General features: G+C 47.1%; 1 protein-coding gene across 1 annotated transcript in view; it reads left to right on the top strand.

Moving 5' to 3' along the window:
- Positions 1–17,760, top strand: part of CRAMP1 (cramped chromatin regulator homolog 1) — a 103,278-nt gene that overhangs the window by 57,408 nt on the left and 28,110 nt on the right. The window contains exons 12-14 of the mRNA XM_065412180.1: positions 5,492–5,666; positions 11,794–11,975; positions 16,503–16,577. Coding sequence (XP_065268252.1) covers positions 5,492–5,666; positions 11,794–11,975; positions 16,503–16,577 — 432 coding nt within the window. The remainder of the gene's footprint in view (positions 1–5,491; positions 5,667–11,793; positions 11,976–16,502; positions 16,578–17,760) is intronic.

The following is a 17,760-nucleotide window of genomic DNA, read 5'->3' on the forward strand; positions in this document are numbered from 1 at the left end:
AGGCTACGATTTTGTCATGAACGTTTTTAGTAAAAGTCACACGTCACGGGCAATTAACAAAAATTCATGGAAGCCATGACCTCTACCTGACGCTTACTAAAAATGTCCGTGACAAAACAGGGAGGAGGGTCCAGCACCCTGCCCTGCTATGACTGAGAGCTGTGGCCCCTGCCCAGTGGCTGCGGGGGATCTCACCACTGTTTGCGGAGGCTGGGCGGTTCCCGGGGGATTCCCCCCCACTGCCCTCGGCGACTGGGGTACCCCAAAACTCCCAGCCAATGGGGAGCTGCCGGGTGATTTCCCCCCACACACACCCCCCGCTGGTGGCGGCAGGTGTACCCTGAAGCTCCAGGCCACCATAGGAGGTGGGGATACCCTGGAGCTCCCAGCAGCTGTGGGCTAAAGTCACAGGTCTGCGGAAGTCACGGATTCCATGACCAAATCATAGCCTTAGTTATGATGAATATTTAACATGGCTGCTGTAGCAGCCAAGTCATGAGATTAGCAGCATGCTAGGCTATTTAGGGTTAATCCATTAGGAGGGACTATAAACCCTTGATTACTATTGTTAATTTGACTTTTTTAAAGTATTGGCATGAAAATGAATTGATTTCTCACTCAGGTCCTCCATTCTGCTGCAGTGGTAAAAAATGATAAATGCTTCTGACTCCAAGGTGATATATAAAAACAACTGGTCTAGGAGTGAGCTCTGAAAGTGGTTCCCTAGAAGTGGCAATGTGTGTTTGTATCTTAGTGACTCCAGAATAAATGTGCTCAGTTTACACGTAAAAAATATTTTTCTTAACTGCCAGCCCTGTGGACCTAACATAGGATTTGAGTCAGTCTGTGTTCCTTCCTTCCTTGAACATCATCCACCAATATTAAGGATTTTACGGGGCAAATTCTGCCCTCTGATGCCCATTCAGCCTGTTGTTTTCCATGGTGTAGCTGATTGGAGCTTAATAAATGATTCTGTTGATGAGCTGGAAGGAATTAGAATATAACAGGTATGACTGAATAAACTTGAGTTAAAGGTGATATTTACATAGTTATTTCAAATTAAATTGCACATTAATAATTTGTGCTGGAAAATTTGTAGTTTTTTGATCTTTGCTTGCTGGTGGAGACTTGGTTCTTTTCCAGAACTCTCTTCTGATTCTAATGTCTAAACCTGAGGAGCAGAGTCCCAAGTCCTCTCCACCAAGGAGCAGACATGATCCTATCAGCCAAAGCTCATTAGATAGTAGTGTTTTTGCTGATTGCATTCCTGAGCAGCTCCTCCCCGAACACTGATTCCTGGTGGAATTGTGGCTTTAGATTTATACTACAGCTCTACCCCGATATAACACAACCCAGTATAACACGAATTCAAATATAACGCAGTAAAGCAGTACTCCGGGGGACGGGGCTGCGCACTCCAGTGGATCAAAGCAAGTTCGATATAACGCGGTTTCACCTATAACGCAGTAAGATTTTTTGGCTCCCGAGGACAGCGTTATATCGGGGTAGAGGTGTTTCACCTTTCATTCTGGTTTGCCTTGTGGTCAGGCATCGTACAGATCTGTGCTGATCTTTCTTCTCATAGCAGTTAGTGATAGAAAGCTTCACACCTGGAGACATATGTAACATCCAGGAAAACCACATTCATTATAAATGTGAGTAGATGCAAAGTAGGAAGAGGAACAATATCTTTAATAATAATAATAATTAATAATAATAATAAAATAATTAATTAATTAAAAGCCCAGTGAAGGCATTAACTTGGAAGTACATTCCTGACATTTCAGCTTCATTCATCAGGGTAATGAAATATCCTGGAAAAATTAACAGTCCTTTCAGATAATAAAACTTAAAAGGTAAGTGCACCCATTTCTTTATATGACCAGAGCCAGTTTATATGACAGTGGCTGACAGTAAAAAGTAAACATTCTTATATGGATTGTATTGTGATATTGTGGGGAGATGACAGGCATTATGGGAGGAAATGTTTACTTTTTAATTGCAACAATTATAGATCTGGAAACCTCCTGCAGTTTTATTCTTTTAAACCTGCTGCAACTCAGATGGGAGTTGCAAGGGAGCCATGTAGGGATCCGGGGCAAAAATCTGATCCATTTGGGGATTGGTCCTGCTTTGAGCAGGGGGTTGGACTAGATGACCTCCTGAGGTCCCTTCCAACCCTGATATTCTATGATTTTAACCAAGCCAGAATGGCTAAGTGTGCTGTGATTCTTTTCTTTAAATGAAGATTATCAGCATAAAACAAACTGTAGCAAATTGCATTGCAATTAAGTGTGGGAGGTAATTTTATGCCTGTGGTTACATACGGATTCTTTTAAAAGATAGCCTTTGTTAGAAAACATCATAAACAACTTTTGTAGTGAAATTAACTGTATATGTCTAGAACATTAGCAAAGAGCCTCAACATGTGGCTCTGACTTTAATTGCTATGATATAATCTGAAATAGGAAAATGGCAGCATTTCAGAACAGATCACCTTTGATGCCAAGTCAGAATAGCTCATTTTACAACCAGACTTTGTTGTCCACATATCTTTGCAACAAAAGAAAGCAACTGGATGCAGGGCCAGCTCCTTTTTTTTTTTTTTCCCCCCCTCTTTTCGCTTGGGGCAGCAAAAAAGCTGATCGGCGGCAATTCGGCAGCACTTAGGCGGCAGCTCAAAGAGGGACTGAGGGACCTGCCGCTGCATTGCTGCCGAAGACCCGGACATGCCGCCCCTTTCCATTGGCCGCCCCAAGCACCTGCTTCCTTCGCTGGTGCCTGGAGCTGGCCCTGACTGGATGGTTACTGAGTATGTGATAGTTAAGTTGTCAGTTTTGCTACTGAACCTAAAAGCAGAACTTTTTGTAGCTTAAAGAAAGTCTTTATCCTCCCTCCGTTATGGCTTTTTCTGATAAGATCCCAAACCACTGGCACTATGATGAGGCCTATTAAATGCCAGCTTGATTCTAACAAAATAAGTTTCACATATGTAGGGTGACCAGATGTCCCGTTTTTAAAGGGATAGTCCCATATTTAAGCCCTCCTGCAGGTGTCCTGACTTTTTCTTAAAAATCAGCAAAATGTCCTGTATTTTCTCTCTCCCCCCATCAGTAATGGCGGGTCCTGCTGCTGGCTGGATCTCTTCTCGCCAGCTGCCCACCCACCAGTGGTGAGTGGGAGGGTCCAGTTGTCGAGGATGGGGGTGGGTGTGCAAGGCTGGTGGCGAAACTACAGTGCACGGGGCCAGCAGCTTCCCCTGCTGCTCCGTCAGCACAGCCCCCTGCTGCATGCCGTCTCTTGGCCAGCAGGGCCCCATCCCCCGTCCTGTTTCCAGCCGGCACTGGCTGCGCACTGCGAGCTGCGGTGACTGGTAAGTGCAGGCAGGCTCCAGGCGGTGGCCAGCTACGTATCACCTCTGTTGCCCACCCCCCGTCCCTTTACGTACTCCCCTTCTCGCTATCCTCTCCCTGCTGTGCCCCTTCACACCCCTTTCCCAGCCCCACTTGGCCTCCATATTGTCTCAGGCGGAGTGCGTCCCACTCCCAGCACTGCACGGAGAACCAGCCCCTGGTCGGAGTGCTCAGCTCACCAACAGCCTGGCTGGCAGGCTCCTTCCTTCCCCCACTGCCTCTGGCTGGGTTGGTGCCCCGGGAAAGCCCAAGACCCTCCAGCCCGGGGCCCTGGCCAGGAGGAGCCGAACCCTGCATGTGCCAAAGCCCCACAGAGTGCTGGCACGGGGAAGCCTCTCTGCTTGTCAGCTAAGCTCTGAAGTGGTGGTGGGAAGCAATTTCCAGCCTGTTTGTGCCCTGACCCTGAAGGCTCCACAGCAGCCCCCCAGGCAGGGGCTTAGCACCCTCTTTGCCTGCCCACCCCCTTGGGTCCTACCCCCAGGGAGTGTGGGGCTGCTCCATCCCCTAGGTACCCTCCTCTGCTGAGCTGGGTTCGCTGAAGCCCCTGCAATCAGGTTCTCTGGGCCCTGGTGCACAATGCATCCTTAGGGCTTAACCCCTTCCTGCCCGCGCTGTAGCCGAGTGACAGGAGGCAGCTGGGTTATGTCTGCGGCCAGCAGCAGCCTGGAGGTGTTAGCTGCCTTTCAACACTTTGTAGGCAATAAGGGATAAGCTACTTCCAGCGGCCAGGGGGAAGGAGAAGAGATGAGCTCTGCAAAGACATGGGCTAAGTCAACCCTTCCCTCGCCCCCCCTCCCCCCACAACTGGAAGCAACTCCCATCCCTTCCCTCCCACACAGTGCTGAAAGGCTGCTGCTGGTAGGGTGACCAGATAGCAAATGTGAAAAATCGGGACAGGGGGTGGGGGGTAATAGGAGCCTATATAAGAAAAAGACCCAAAAATCGGGACTGTCCCTATAAAATCGGGACATCTGGTCACCCTAGCTGCTGGCCACATTCTGGTGTGAACCCTGGCAGAAATCTGGGGAGGGGGGCCATGTGACTGCCCCCCCCCCCGGTGTGTTGCCTTGGAAGACGCGGTACCAGGAGAGGCGGGTCCATCCCGGGGCCCAGCCAGGCATGGAGGGCGGAGAATGCCGGGCAGGGAAGGTTGGGTTGGTCATTCACCCCCCCCCCCATATAAGAGTTGTAGAGGAGTGTGTGTGTGTGTGTTACTTCTCCCCGTGTGTTTGTGGGGGGGGGGGGGGGGTAGGGGTATATGTATCACTCCTCCTGGTGTGAACCCTAAAGCCTTAAAGATAAGGTAAATAAAAAGAATCCAACTACAGTAACTCCTCACTTAATGTTGTAGTTATGTTCCTGAAAAATGCTACTTTAAGCAAAACGATGTTAAGCGAATCCAATTTCCCCATAAGAATGAATGTAAATAGGGGAGGTTAAGTTCCAGGGAAAAAATTTTCACCAGACAAAAGTCATTAAAATTATTTAAAAACTTTACTGTATATGTATATAAACATTTTAATACTCACCAGTGATGATTGTGAAGCGTGGTTGAGGCAGGAGCATAGCAAAGTTGGGGCATGTGGGCTTGCCCCACTCTGCCCGCCCGGTGTTCCAGCCAGGGAGTGGGGTCAGGGCACGGGAGCTTGCCCCATTCTGCCCGCCCAGCATTCCTACCAGGGAGCAGGGTTGGAGGCTTGCTCGCTCGCCGGGTGAGCATAGCGGGGCAAGCCAAACAACCTTGTAATGGAACATTGTGCGACTTTAAACAAGTATGTTCTCTAATGGATCAGCAACCTAATAAGGAAACAATGTTAACCAGGACGACTTTACGTGAGAAGTTACTGTATGTAGTATTTCTTTTTAACGGGCTAATTTTACCAGTGTCCCGTATTCAGCATAGGGAAATATGGTAACCCTACACATATGGTATGCATTAACCAAATGCAGGAAGATGCTGATCAGTCCCACTATAATGGATAAGTTCTTAATGACTTTTTAAGTTTCCTGGGAGGGCATTTGTTAAATTTATTGTGATAGTCTGGCAGCATTTTGAACAATTGTGCTTGGTTTTTCAGACCCCTGAGATGAACTCTGTCGCCACATCCCCTATAAAACCTACTCAAGAAGAGCAATCACTGACTCCTCCTGGAAAGGTGATTGCCGTCAGCACCAGGAGTCCAGGCTGTGCACGAAACCAATCTGCTCTTCGCAACAAGACCTTTTCTCCCAATATTAGTTCCAGCTCCTCAGGTGAGCACCCATGGGAATGACTTCAGTGGATCATACCATTGGTCCACTAAGTCACTACCCCAGTGTTCCATCCTTCAGAGGAAACCCTTCTCATAATTAAGGCTAAGATTATGTCATGGAAGTCACGGATTCCGTGACTTCCAGAGACCTCTATGACATTTTCAGCTTCAGCTGCTGCAGGTGGTGGTGGGGGCCCTGCAGCTTTCAGCCGCTGCGGGTAGTGGGTGCTGAACCCCCCACCCTCCTTCCATCCCTCAGCAGGGCTTGGGCTCTCACCCCACTGTCAGCCCCATTTTTGTCAGGTTTTTTTAGTAAAAGTCAGGGACAGGTCATGGACTTCTGTGCATTTTTGTTTATTGCCTGTGACCTGTCCCTGACTTTTACTAAAAATAACCGGGACAAAAATCTTAAACTTACCCATAATGCACCTGGTCTGTTCTGCAATATTATTTCTGTGTCTGGTTGGGAAGGGATGATAATTCATTCTTGACAGTTGAAGAAGACACATATCCCTGGTAATTTATCTAGAGTGACTACAAGTTACTTGTATACAGGTTTATTTTTTTGAATCCTACAAACTACCCACCTCAATAATGAATTTACATGTGGGAATGCTGTAGGTTAACATTACGTGACTTTAAAACATTTTCCAATCAAGGAAGCCGCTCACTAGTCAGTCTTCCTGGGAAAGCTTGCTTCTGTGAGATAATGACTGATGTTGGATTGTACAGTGTTTTATAAGGGTGAAGGATGTGGGGATAATAAGTATGTTGGTTAAGATTAGGGTGACCAGATCACCCAAGTCAAATATCGGGACGCGGGGGGGGAGGGAGGAGGGGAGGGTGGCGGGGTGGGGCGTGGCGGGGGGGGGGGCAGGGCAAAAAACAAAACAAAACAAAAAACACCCTTCCTCCACAAGCGCTGGAGGGAGGCCCGGGAGATGCAGGGGAAGCGCGGGGCCAGGGTGAGTGAGAGTCCGGCCTGGCCCTGAGCAGGCAGGACTCAGTCGGGCGGTAGGGAGAGGAGGGGGGCGGCCCGTGGGGCCAGGCAGCGGCAGTTCTCTCCCCCTGGGCAGCGGGACTCGGGAGCAGCCGCTGCTGCAGCTCCCACTGCCGCGGGGGGAGGAAGCGGCCGATGGCCAAGCTCGGCGGCTGCGGCTCTGGCGCCCGGGCCTGCTGCGGGGACCCAGCAGCGCGCACGCTGCGCCCAGCCCAGCCCCTGGCCAGGAGGAGGAGTGGGGGCAGCAGGCCCCAGCCCCCCCCGTCCCGCTCGGGTCCCGCAGGGGAACGAACGGGGCTGGGCTGCCGATGCCTCCGCCCCGGGGCCGCTGCGGGATAGCACCAGCTGAGCAGCAGCTCAGAGGCGACTGGCCAGGGGCTGGGCTGGGCGCAGCGTGCGCGCTGCTAGGTCCCCGCAGCAGGCCCGGGCGCCAGAGCCGCAGCCGCCGAGCTTGGCCATCGGCCGCTTTCTCCCCCCGCGGCAGTGGGAGCTGCAGCAGCGGCTGCTCCCGAGTCTCGCTGCCCGGGGGGGAGAACAGCCGCTGCCTGGCCCTGCGGGCCGCCCCCCTCCTCTCCCTACCGCCCGACTGAGTCCTGCCTGCTCGGGGCCAGGCCGGACTCTCACTCACCCTGGCCCCGCGCTTCCCTTGCGTCTCCGGGTCTCCCTCCACAAGCGCTGGAGGGAGGAGGAATGGTGAGCCTGGGGAAGAGGCGGGGATTCAGGGAGGGAGCCAATCGGGGGAGGATTGGGCGGAGTCGGGGCGGGGTGGGGGGGCGAGCACTTCTGGGCTCCGGAGCATTTCCTTGTTTGTCCAGTGTCACGACCGCACATCGGTCAGGACGCGGGACAAACAAGGCAATATCGGGACAGTCCCGATAAAATCGGGACGTCTGGTCACCCTAGTTAAGATCAGGTAAAATAACATTTAAAATGAGACATTCCTGTGTCATTCTACCAAGTTGGAATACTGAATGAGCATGAATTGCCTTCTTATTCCACTAGAGGGGATAGTTAGTCACTTGTCAGCTGCAACTGTGTGGACAGAGAATTTCAATGTTCTCAGTCTAGTTGCTTTTGTCATCACACATTTTATGGCTTGCAGAACAGACCATGAAGGTGTCAAGCTTTTTTATATCATTATTGTAATGCCAGTGCCTTAATAAGCAATTTAATTAATGCTATAAAACACAGTACTTAGGGCTCTGTGTGTTTCTCATTATAGAGTAATATGTAGCAGTTTCACCTTAGTTTAAATCTTCATTGCATTTGTTTGCAGACGAGTGTATTTTAATTTTCAGGAAAGAGCCCAGTAATTTTTTAGGTCTAACTGTAAAAAACCTTTTTGTTAGTGAAAAGAGAAATGGGGGCAGTGGGGTGGGAAAGGGGAGTCAATCACCAGGGGAAAGGAGAGGTGAGGGCATAGGACTACACCCTGAGGGAGGGGGCGAGCAGTGAGTGTGGGAGGAGCAGCTGAAGGGAAACGGTCTCTGGGGCAAGGATCCTGAGGGAGGGCGAGCTGAAGAAGGATGGGGGTCAGTTTGCTCTCAGAGTAGCAGGGAGCACCCTCACCTCTCCCTGGGAGGAGACTGTGGACAGACCCTTCTGGTCCACAGCCATCTTGACCACTGGCAGTTGCAGCTTCAAGGACAGGTGTGTGTCCGTGCTGTGCTGCAAATTCTGCCAGCAGTGCTGAGCTCGTGGGGGATGAAGGCTGCACTGCTGGCCAACACAGAGATTGACCTGTCCTCCACCGACATCCCGCTCGCCAGATAAGTCTCCTTCAGCTACCACCAGAAGGCATCTCAACAGCTGACTAATGTTACAATAGTGCCCAAAGACCTTAATCAGTAGGAGTCCCCCATTGTGCTAAGCACCATGCAAACCATTAAGAAGGCCCAGTTCCTGTCCCACAGATCTCTATAATTATCTCCCTTATAATTCGATACGGCAGACAGGCAAGTATTATTATTCCCATGTTACAGTAATGGGAACTGAGGCACAGCTTCCAAACACAGAGGTACTTAAAAAAAAAATTATATATGCACACACACAAACTCTAAATAATAAGGCTCAATTTTTTCCCTCAAATTTAAAATGTGGAATTCTCTTGGTGTTCGATTTTAACTATTTTCCTGTGAGAACTGCAACTCAATCACTGTAGTGTTGTTTTAAGAGCCTTCTGAAAAATAACTAGCCTTTAAACCAAAGTGAAAGTGACTTAAAAGTGTCAGTTTCACTCCTGTTTATAGTCAGTTTCTAGCCTATTTTTATTTGTAGTTGGGGTATGTCTATGCTACCTGCCAGATCGGCGGGCAGTGATCGATCCAGCAGGGGTTGATTTATTGCGTCTAGACTAGACGCGATAAATGGACCCCTGAACGCTCTCCTGTCAACTCCTGTACTCCGCTGCTGCGAGAGGCGCAGGCAGAGTCGACGGGGGAGCGGCAGCGGTCGACTCACTGCAGTGAAGACACCGCAGTGAGTAGATCTAAGTACGTCAACTCCAGCTACGTTATTCACATAGCTGAAGTTGCGTAACTTAGATCGATTTCCCCCCCCCCCACCCCCCAGTATAGACCAGGCCTTTGGTAACACCCCTAGAGCTCCATGCAGCTGCAGTATAAAATCACCAGGCCTTCTCCTAGTAGGATGTTTCCAAAAGTGAAATGATCTATTCCAATGTTAAACAGTGTCCCTTAAGTGACTAGCCACAAGATGTCAGATATTCATTTAATTTTCTTTCTTTATATAGGAGTTAACTTAGAAATTAGCTGACAGGAGCACTATACCTATCATCTGCAAAGTAAGTTTTCAGGTGCTTAAGTAGCCCCTGGAATCATGGTTAAAGTTGCTCCCGCCACCAAAATCTGAAATGATGTTCCTGCCAGTGAAACAGAAAATCCAGTATTTACACAGCTCTAATTGAGATATTATATTGTATATCTGTCCCTTAGAAATAAAAAAAAAAGGTGCCTGCTTCTATATAGCTTCATGTTCACATACAATTATCTCTTACTATTTATACGTTAGCCTGCATCATTCACACCTGCTAATCACAACATATAGAGATATAGTGCCACTTTTATGTTACAGGATTTTACTCACTAAGGTGAAAATAATGTAAAATCATAACTTGAATGTAAGTAGTTTTTTACACTATCAGTACGGTTCTTAGTAGCATTGATCTGGGTGCTGAATTTGGAAATTACTCCCAGATAGTAAATCTAAGATGTATTTTCAGTGGTCTGAATAATAACTTTGTTAGTACACAGTAACAAACTCCATCTCATCCATGCATAAAGTGCTATTAAAAGTCTGCAGTATAATGGCTGCCAGAAAATAAATTGTCAGGTTTTTAGAAATGAACCTTCTAGCTGTCGTTTCTCAGTGCTTTTTATCCTGAGCCTTTCTGACTTCTAACTTCTTCTTATAGCTAAATTGAGTTTGCTTTTCCAACAGAAAGTAACAATTTGAAAGCCAGCTTGTGCACACTCTAAGTCTAAGGGGAATTGAAAGCCTTAACTAACAGGCAGCTTCAGAGCAGCAGCAAAGGAGGCCAGGATGAGGAAAAAGGGGATTGTACACTGTTGGGGAAAAACAAGCAGAGCAGTAGGAGAGATACAGTGTGAACTAGAAAGTTTAAACAAAATTAAATTTGATCCCATAAACTATATTGCATCCACTGAATGGTGTCTTACTTTGTACATTTGATACCCCTTTTTACTGTTTTATATAAGAAAATACCTTCTGCTGTCAATTTTGTTTAACTCTTTTTACCAAATAAAAATTGGTAACTAGTAGCATCACAAACCATGTGGGCTTTGCTCTCCTGGTTTGTAACCAAAACCTCTAGGTGATTTTTAGAAAGGATGGTGTGGCCTAGTTAACTGAACCTGGCCACTGCCACTGACTTGTGTGGCCTTAACCAAATTACTATGAATTTATTTTATTTTATTTTTTTAAACTGTCTCATTGAAGTCAATGAGAATTGTGTTGCTCAGTAGCTCTTCAAAATCTTGAAATAGATTTCTCAGGAGAGTTCAGCATCCACGATTGTAGTTATGGTTTCAAAAGGGCTGGAGCTCCTGGGTGCTGAGCTCATTTGAAATATGGCCCTACGCTTTTATCTCATATGTATCTGAGTGTCCGCATCTGTAAAATGGGGAAAACATATCCACTGCAAACTAGGTAAGTCAGGATTAATGTTCTTCAAAGCACTCTTTAAGTAAAGTATTATGCATTATAATAAACTGTTATATAGAGACCCAATTTTATATGAACAATGTAAATTTCACACACTTTCCAGTTGTCATCATAGCATATTAGCAATATTGGATTTCAGCCAGTGTGTTTTCAAAATTGATTGGCTGCTGGGAGTGTGACATTGCATTGTTGTCCAAACCAAGATATTTTCCATTTACATTTAATTTTCAAAAAATGAAATTATCACAAAACCATCATAACCGTATTTAATTATGCAAAAATCTATTGCCTTGTACCTCTGGGAATAGTGGCGGGGTGTTTCTAGTGAACTGAGCAATGGTCTCTCAATTTACTGTAATCAGAAACTTACATAGGGATTGTACCCTTGTATTTACCTTGTTGTTCAACTATATTTCATACTTTAGTTTTTTCAAATACAGTATCAATCTGAACCAGAAATAAACAATACAGAGTCTTGGACACTGAGGCCATATTTGCATTACACTCCTTTTGCTAGTGAAAGTATTAGTCATGTACATCTACCATTTGGGAAACCCGCCCTCAACTGTTTCAGCAAATATAAGAGAGACACTTCTCAGTATAGTCATGTGAAACACTGAATCAGATCCATAGATGTCCGTGTCTGTATTAATGTGTTGCTTTTGGTTAACTCTTTTCATCCAAAGATCTCAAAGCAAATGAATGAGTCGCAATATCACTGTGAAGTAGATAAGTGTATCCCCATTGTATAGATGGGGAGACTGAAGCACAAAGATTGAGAGTTGCCCAGGGTCACACAGTGAGTCAGTCAGTAGCAGAGCCCGGAATATAATCTAGGAGTCCTGACTCCCAGTTCTGTTCTCCATCTACTAAATATAATTCCATTAGTTTTTATTTTGTTAAATGGTTGATTAAAATCTTCCAGGTTTGAGGAACCCCCCTAGACCTCTCTTGGCGGCTGGTCCCTCAAGTTCTGGAGGAGCTGATGCAGACGGTGGGCTCTTTGCAGTTCCCACGACTCTACCACCTAATAGCCGACATGGAAAGCTGTTCTTGCCTAGCAAGGAAGCAGAACTGACCTTCCGACAGCACTTGGACACAATTAGTGTAAGTGAAACTGTTGCAGGGTGACTGGCACCTTTAAGAGGGAGCAGGGTCCAGTGCACCTCTGACTGATTACCTGCTGCCCAACTGGGTTTAAGGGATGGCACCTGGGCCTTATATAGGGGGAGACAGCAGCAGGAGAAGATAGGCTACCCACAGATGTCTCAACCCAGAGAGGTAAGGGTGCAGCTAGAGGAAGAAGCTGTGACAGAGGCTGTGGAGAGCAGGAGGCTCCCACAGGAGACCCAGAGTAACCAGGGGAGGGCCAAGAGAGCCCAAAGAGGGGTTGCCTGCTGATTTTTCTGATCCAGAGAAAAAGAATTGAAGGCCGATCTCCAGCTAGGAAGCGCAGGGAGTGGCTGCTTGGTGGAGAGCAGACTGGGACAGAAGACCTCCGGAACTGGCTGAATATGAACTTTCGTGTTGTGGTGATGGACTTTATTGTGGGACTTTGAGAATTGCTGTGAACTGTTTGTTATTGAACCAGTCTGAAGCAAGGATGGTGTTAGCCATGAGAGAGCCTGTGTGGAGTTTGAGTCCTGAAAGAAGGGGAAATTGAGACAGGCCTCTACAGAGCCACACTTGGCCAGCAGGGGGCACTACAGACAGGCACGCCCTCTTACAGAGACCAGTGAACAAAAAATGTAGCATGCTGGAGCCTGACTAAGCTCCTGGTGGGGATTAAAATCCTACTGGTCCAAGAATGACTGATTTGAATATTAAAAAGCATCGTCTTCCTTACGAAGAAATGCCTCCAGCAGTGTTCAGACCTGACATTACACTGGAAGAAGCTTGTCAGGTGCTTGAGCATACAGCTGAGCTTCAAAGCTACACCAACTTGAAAGCCAGAATGCCGTTTCACTGGCACTTTGCTAATTAAAGTTCACCAGTTGAAGCCAAAGTTCTGTCTTATTTACACATGTAGAAAAACTAGTTGATATCTGTCTTTATTTATCAAAGTTTGAAATGTCCCATCAAGTTTTGTTGACTCAATAACTACTTGTTCTTCTTCGAGTGATGGTCCCTGTTGTATTCCACTGTGGGTTACACATGCACCCAGAGTCAGAGAATTTGAAAGAAGTGTCCGTTGATCTGCACATGCACCCTGATTCACCTCGTGCTTCTGTTCGAGGTGATAAAAGTCACGGCAGACCGACGGCATCTCCAGTTCCTTCTCACCGCTACGTGGTCTGGGTTGGAACCTCCAGTGTCGTCATCTCTGATGCAGCTCTAATACCTTTAATTGTACATAGTTTTCAGTTTTAGTTGTAGTTTTAACAGTTCAGAATAGAGGTCAGCAACTTCCCCCTTGTCCCCATGCCTCCTATACCTCATTCGAGTACCGGACTATGCCCAGCATTTCAAACTGCACCTCCTGCCTGCAATCCTTCTCAGTCAGCGATGACCACCAGTGCTGTCTCTACAGCCTGGAAGAAGCTCTCATTGCAGCTAGGTGCAGTGTTTGTCAGTCTTTTCCCAGCTGTAGCAGAGAAGGTCAAGCACTTTGTCTCCGGAAGTATCTCCTGGAGAAGGCCATGAGACCCAGCCTGGAGAATCCCCCAAACATCTGCCAGAATCAGTGAGGAGTGTGCCTCCTGCTGCTACTACATCCAACTCTGGTAACGGCGGAGCCACCCCCACAGAGCTGATGTCAGGGGCCTATTTGGGAGATTAGGAAGCACTCCCATAAGCGTGGGACTAAATTTTCCTTCAAGTCTTACCTCAAAGAAACATTCCTTCCACCAGCTCGGCCCAATGGGACAACATATGTTCTACGTTCCACAGGCACAAGAAAAAGGCCCACAAACAGTGAGAACACTGGTTCCAGGCAGTGGACCGCTTGGTACCGCCATCTCCGGCACCTCACAAAACGTGAGACCCTCCAGCACCAGTAAAGCATCAGTACCAGCGGCCAAAAATGAGAGTGTAGTGTCCCTTCTGCCAGGGAGATCCTGAGCTGTGGCTGCACCCCAAGATGTCTTTGCTTTACTGGATCCATAGTCATCTCCTCCCATCGGGTCCTTCCACTTCCAGGGAACTCAGATCTCTGTCATAAGACGTGCCTGTGGTACAGGGGCTATCGCCCCCTCACATGTATGCTATACACCTCTCCATTGGCTCCAATGGTACTGCCTTTGGAACCAGTCCTCTTTTTCGGATGAATCTGTACTGACTGAAGAATCGCCTTTCCCATACCACTCCTATGCACCACCACAGAGACTGGCACAACCATGGTAGTAACTATCTTCTATATGGAGATATACCTATCTCATAGAACTGGAAGGGACCCCGAAAGGTCATCGAGTCCAGCCCCCTGCCTTCACTAGCAGGACCAAGTACTGATTTTGCCCCAGATCCTTAAGTGGCCCCCTCAAGGATTGAACTCACAACCCTGGGTTTAGCAGGCCAATGCTCAAATCACTGAGCTATCTCATCACCTTCCTTGGAGCTGCTGGTGCCCCATGCCATGGGAACCCCGCAACGTCCCACAGCATAAAGGTGTGATTCCAGAAGCTGCAGAGATTTCCCTAATCCTGGACTACATTCTGTCCCTAAAGATACCAGGTCTCACTCTCCGCTGCTTGCAAGTCTATCTAGCAGCAATTAGTGTGTTCCGTCCTCCAACAGAGGGTTACTCAGTTTTTACACACCCAGTAACCGATAGATTTTAGAAAGGCCTCCTGAGAACCTTCCCACTGTACAAATGATCACACCTCAGTGGGACCTGAATCTGATATTTTCAGTATTGACAAAATCCCCCTTTGAGCCAGTGGCGTCCTGCTCCATGTTCCTCCTCTCCATGAAGGTCACCTGCCTTGTTGCCATCACTTAACCGAGAAGGGTTGGTGAACTAAGGACTATGATGGTGGACCTGCCATTTACAATATTCTTCAAGGATAAAGTCTCTGCACCTACTCCTGAAATTTTATTTATTACCAAAGGTTTCATATTAACCAATCCATTCACCTACCTGTTTTCTTCCCACACACCCATAGATTCCTAGATTCTAGGACTGGAAGGGACCTCGAGAAGTCAGAGTCCAGTCCCCTGCCCTCATGGCAGGACCAAATACTGTCTAGACCATCCCTGTCTCCCCTCAGTGTCTGATAGGCTTTGACCTTTTACCTACAGAGAACAAAAACAATCAGGAAGTCCAGGTGCAGGACTTGATGGCAGATGACTCCTTTCGCATGGTGGTTCTCCACACGACCCTTCTGTTGTCATCCTCACACCCTCCTCCTACATAGGTACTGCTTGTCAGTCACCCACAATGGAATAACGATAGGGACCATCACTTGAAGAGGTTACTTACCTCTAACTAGAGGTTCTTCGAGATGGGTGGTCACCATCTGTATTCCACTTCCCGCTCTCCTCCTCCTCTGCTTCGGATCTGCCAGATTCACATTGGAGAAGGAACTGGAGATGCGATCTGCCCTGCCCTTTGTCACTACAGACAGAAGCACGAAGCAAGTTGGGGCGGATGTGTGGCTCAACAGACACTACTTTCAAATTCTGAGTGCCTGTTGCGCATGTGTAATCCACAGCGGAATACAGGTTCATCTCCAGGAACCTCCAGTAACAGGTAAGTAACCTCATACCAAACCATGATAGATGAGTAGTTAGTAAAACATTTCCTTTGGGAGTGAGCTTCCTCCCCATAAAGCTGGTAAAAGAATGTATTGCTCAGTTTACAAAATGAGTATTCCTGACAGAAAAAGTTATTGGAGTAGTTCCTAGAGGCCCTAAAAGAGATCAGGGCCCCATTGTGCTAGACCTTCTACAAACATGCAGTGAGACTGGGCCTGCCCCAAACTGCCTAAGTGTAGATAGACAAACAGACCAAGTATGGGGGAGCAGGGGAGGCAGAAGCATGTAGAGGTGAGGTGACTTGCCCAGAGTCTCACAGCAAGTTGGGAGCAGACTCAGGAATAGAACCCAGGTCTCCTGATTCCCAGTCTAATGCCCGGTCAGTTGGACCAAGCTGCTTCAATGCTGCAGAGACCTGGAAGATGACCTTAAAGTATCAATTTCTAGTTTAGGGAAATTAAACATAGTGTACATAGTTCAGTGGAGCTTTTCCCTCATTGAAGTCTAACTTTAAGCAGCCTGCAGTTAGAATAATATACATTTTCAATACTCTGTACATACACCAAAGATGAGGGAGGTATATATGGTCTGCAGGTAGTTTTGGCATGAAGAACTTTAGACTGGTTTGAAACTTAAGAACGGTCATACTGGGTCAGACCAAAGGTCCATCTAGCCCAGTATCCTGTCTTCCGACAGTGGCCAATGCCAGGTGCTTCAGAGGGAATGAACAGAACAGGTAATCAAGTGATCCATCCTGTTGCCCATTCCCAGCTTCTTGCTGGGGTGTTTTGGTAAAGAGCTGTTGTTTTGTTTCTGGTGTCTTTAATAGATACGTTATTCATCAACAGAGTGTAGGGAGGAATTTTTCATGACTGGGTGGTCAAAATACTGTGTAATATGTTTCCTTTCTCTTTCTCTTCCCTCCCCCCTCCCCACCCCTAGATGCAGTCAGACTACTTCTTGCCAAAACCAAGGAGATTGCGGAACAGGCACCTGCGGAAGCCATTGGTGGTACAGGTCAGAGAAATTGACTGAGTCTGGAGTTTGTTTGCTTGCTGTGTAGACCGTCAGTGAGGTTTTCCTAAAAATAAGAAGAATGAGGAGTACTTGTGGCACCTTAGAGACTAACAAATTTATTTGAGCATAAGCTTTCGTGGGCTAAAACCCACTTCATTGAATGCATGCAGTGGAAAATACAGTAGGAAGATATATACACACTATAACTAGAGTAATTAATTAAGGTGAGCTATTATCATTGGCCAAACCGGACAGTCTCTGTGCAAAAGAATAAATGGACACAAATCAGACGTCAAGAATTATAACATTCAAAAACCAGTCGGAGAACACTTCAACCTCCCTGGTCACTCAGTTACAGATCTCAGTCGCAAGACTCCAACGAGAAACTGCAGAATTGGAATTAGACACCATTAAATTAGGCTTGAATAAAGACTGGGAGTGGATGGGTCATTATACAAAGTAAAAACTGTTTCCCCATGCTAATTTTTTCCCCTACTGTTACTCACACCTTCTTGTCAACAGTTGGAAATGGGCCATCCTGATTATCACTACAAAAGTTTTTTTCCCCTCCTGCTGATAATAGCTCACCTTAATGAATTACTCTCGTTACAGTTGGTATGGCAACACCCATTTTTTCATGTTCTCTGTGTATATATATCTTCCTACTGTATTTTCCACTGCATGCATCCAATGAAGTGGGTTTTAGCCCACGAAAGCTTATGCTCAAATAAATTTGTTAGTCTCTAAGGTGCCACAAGTACTCCTCGTTCTTTTTGCTGATACAGACTAACACGGCTACCACTCTGAAACCTAAAAATAAGAGTTTAGCTTTCTCTGTCATGTCCTCTGGGGAAATAAAACTGAAGAGTCGTAGGGAACAAGGATTCTTCTTTGAGTAGTGTCCCTATGGGTGCTCCACTGTAGGTGTGTATGCGTCCCTGTGTTTCTGATCGGAGATCTTCAGTAGCAGTGTCCGTTCGGCCCACACACGTGCTCTCTCCTCGTGCTCTGCCTGTAGGCTAATTAATTATGCGCAGCGAGCCGCCTTTACTTCCTTCCCAACCACTCCTGGCTAGAGATGGTGCGATTAGCAGTCCGTTCACAGATACTTTAGATCTTTAGAAATCCTTTCTTAGCTTAAGAATGACTATGTCTACACTGCGTACCTTACAGCGGCTAAGGT

This window comes from Emys orbicularis, chromosome 10, assembly GCF_028017835.1.
Source record: "Emys orbicularis isolate rEmyOrb1 chromosome 10, rEmyOrb1.hap1, whole genome shotgun sequence".
NCBI classification, from domain to species: domain Eukaryota; kingdom Metazoa; phylum Chordata; order Testudines; family Emydidae; genus Emys; species Emys orbicularis.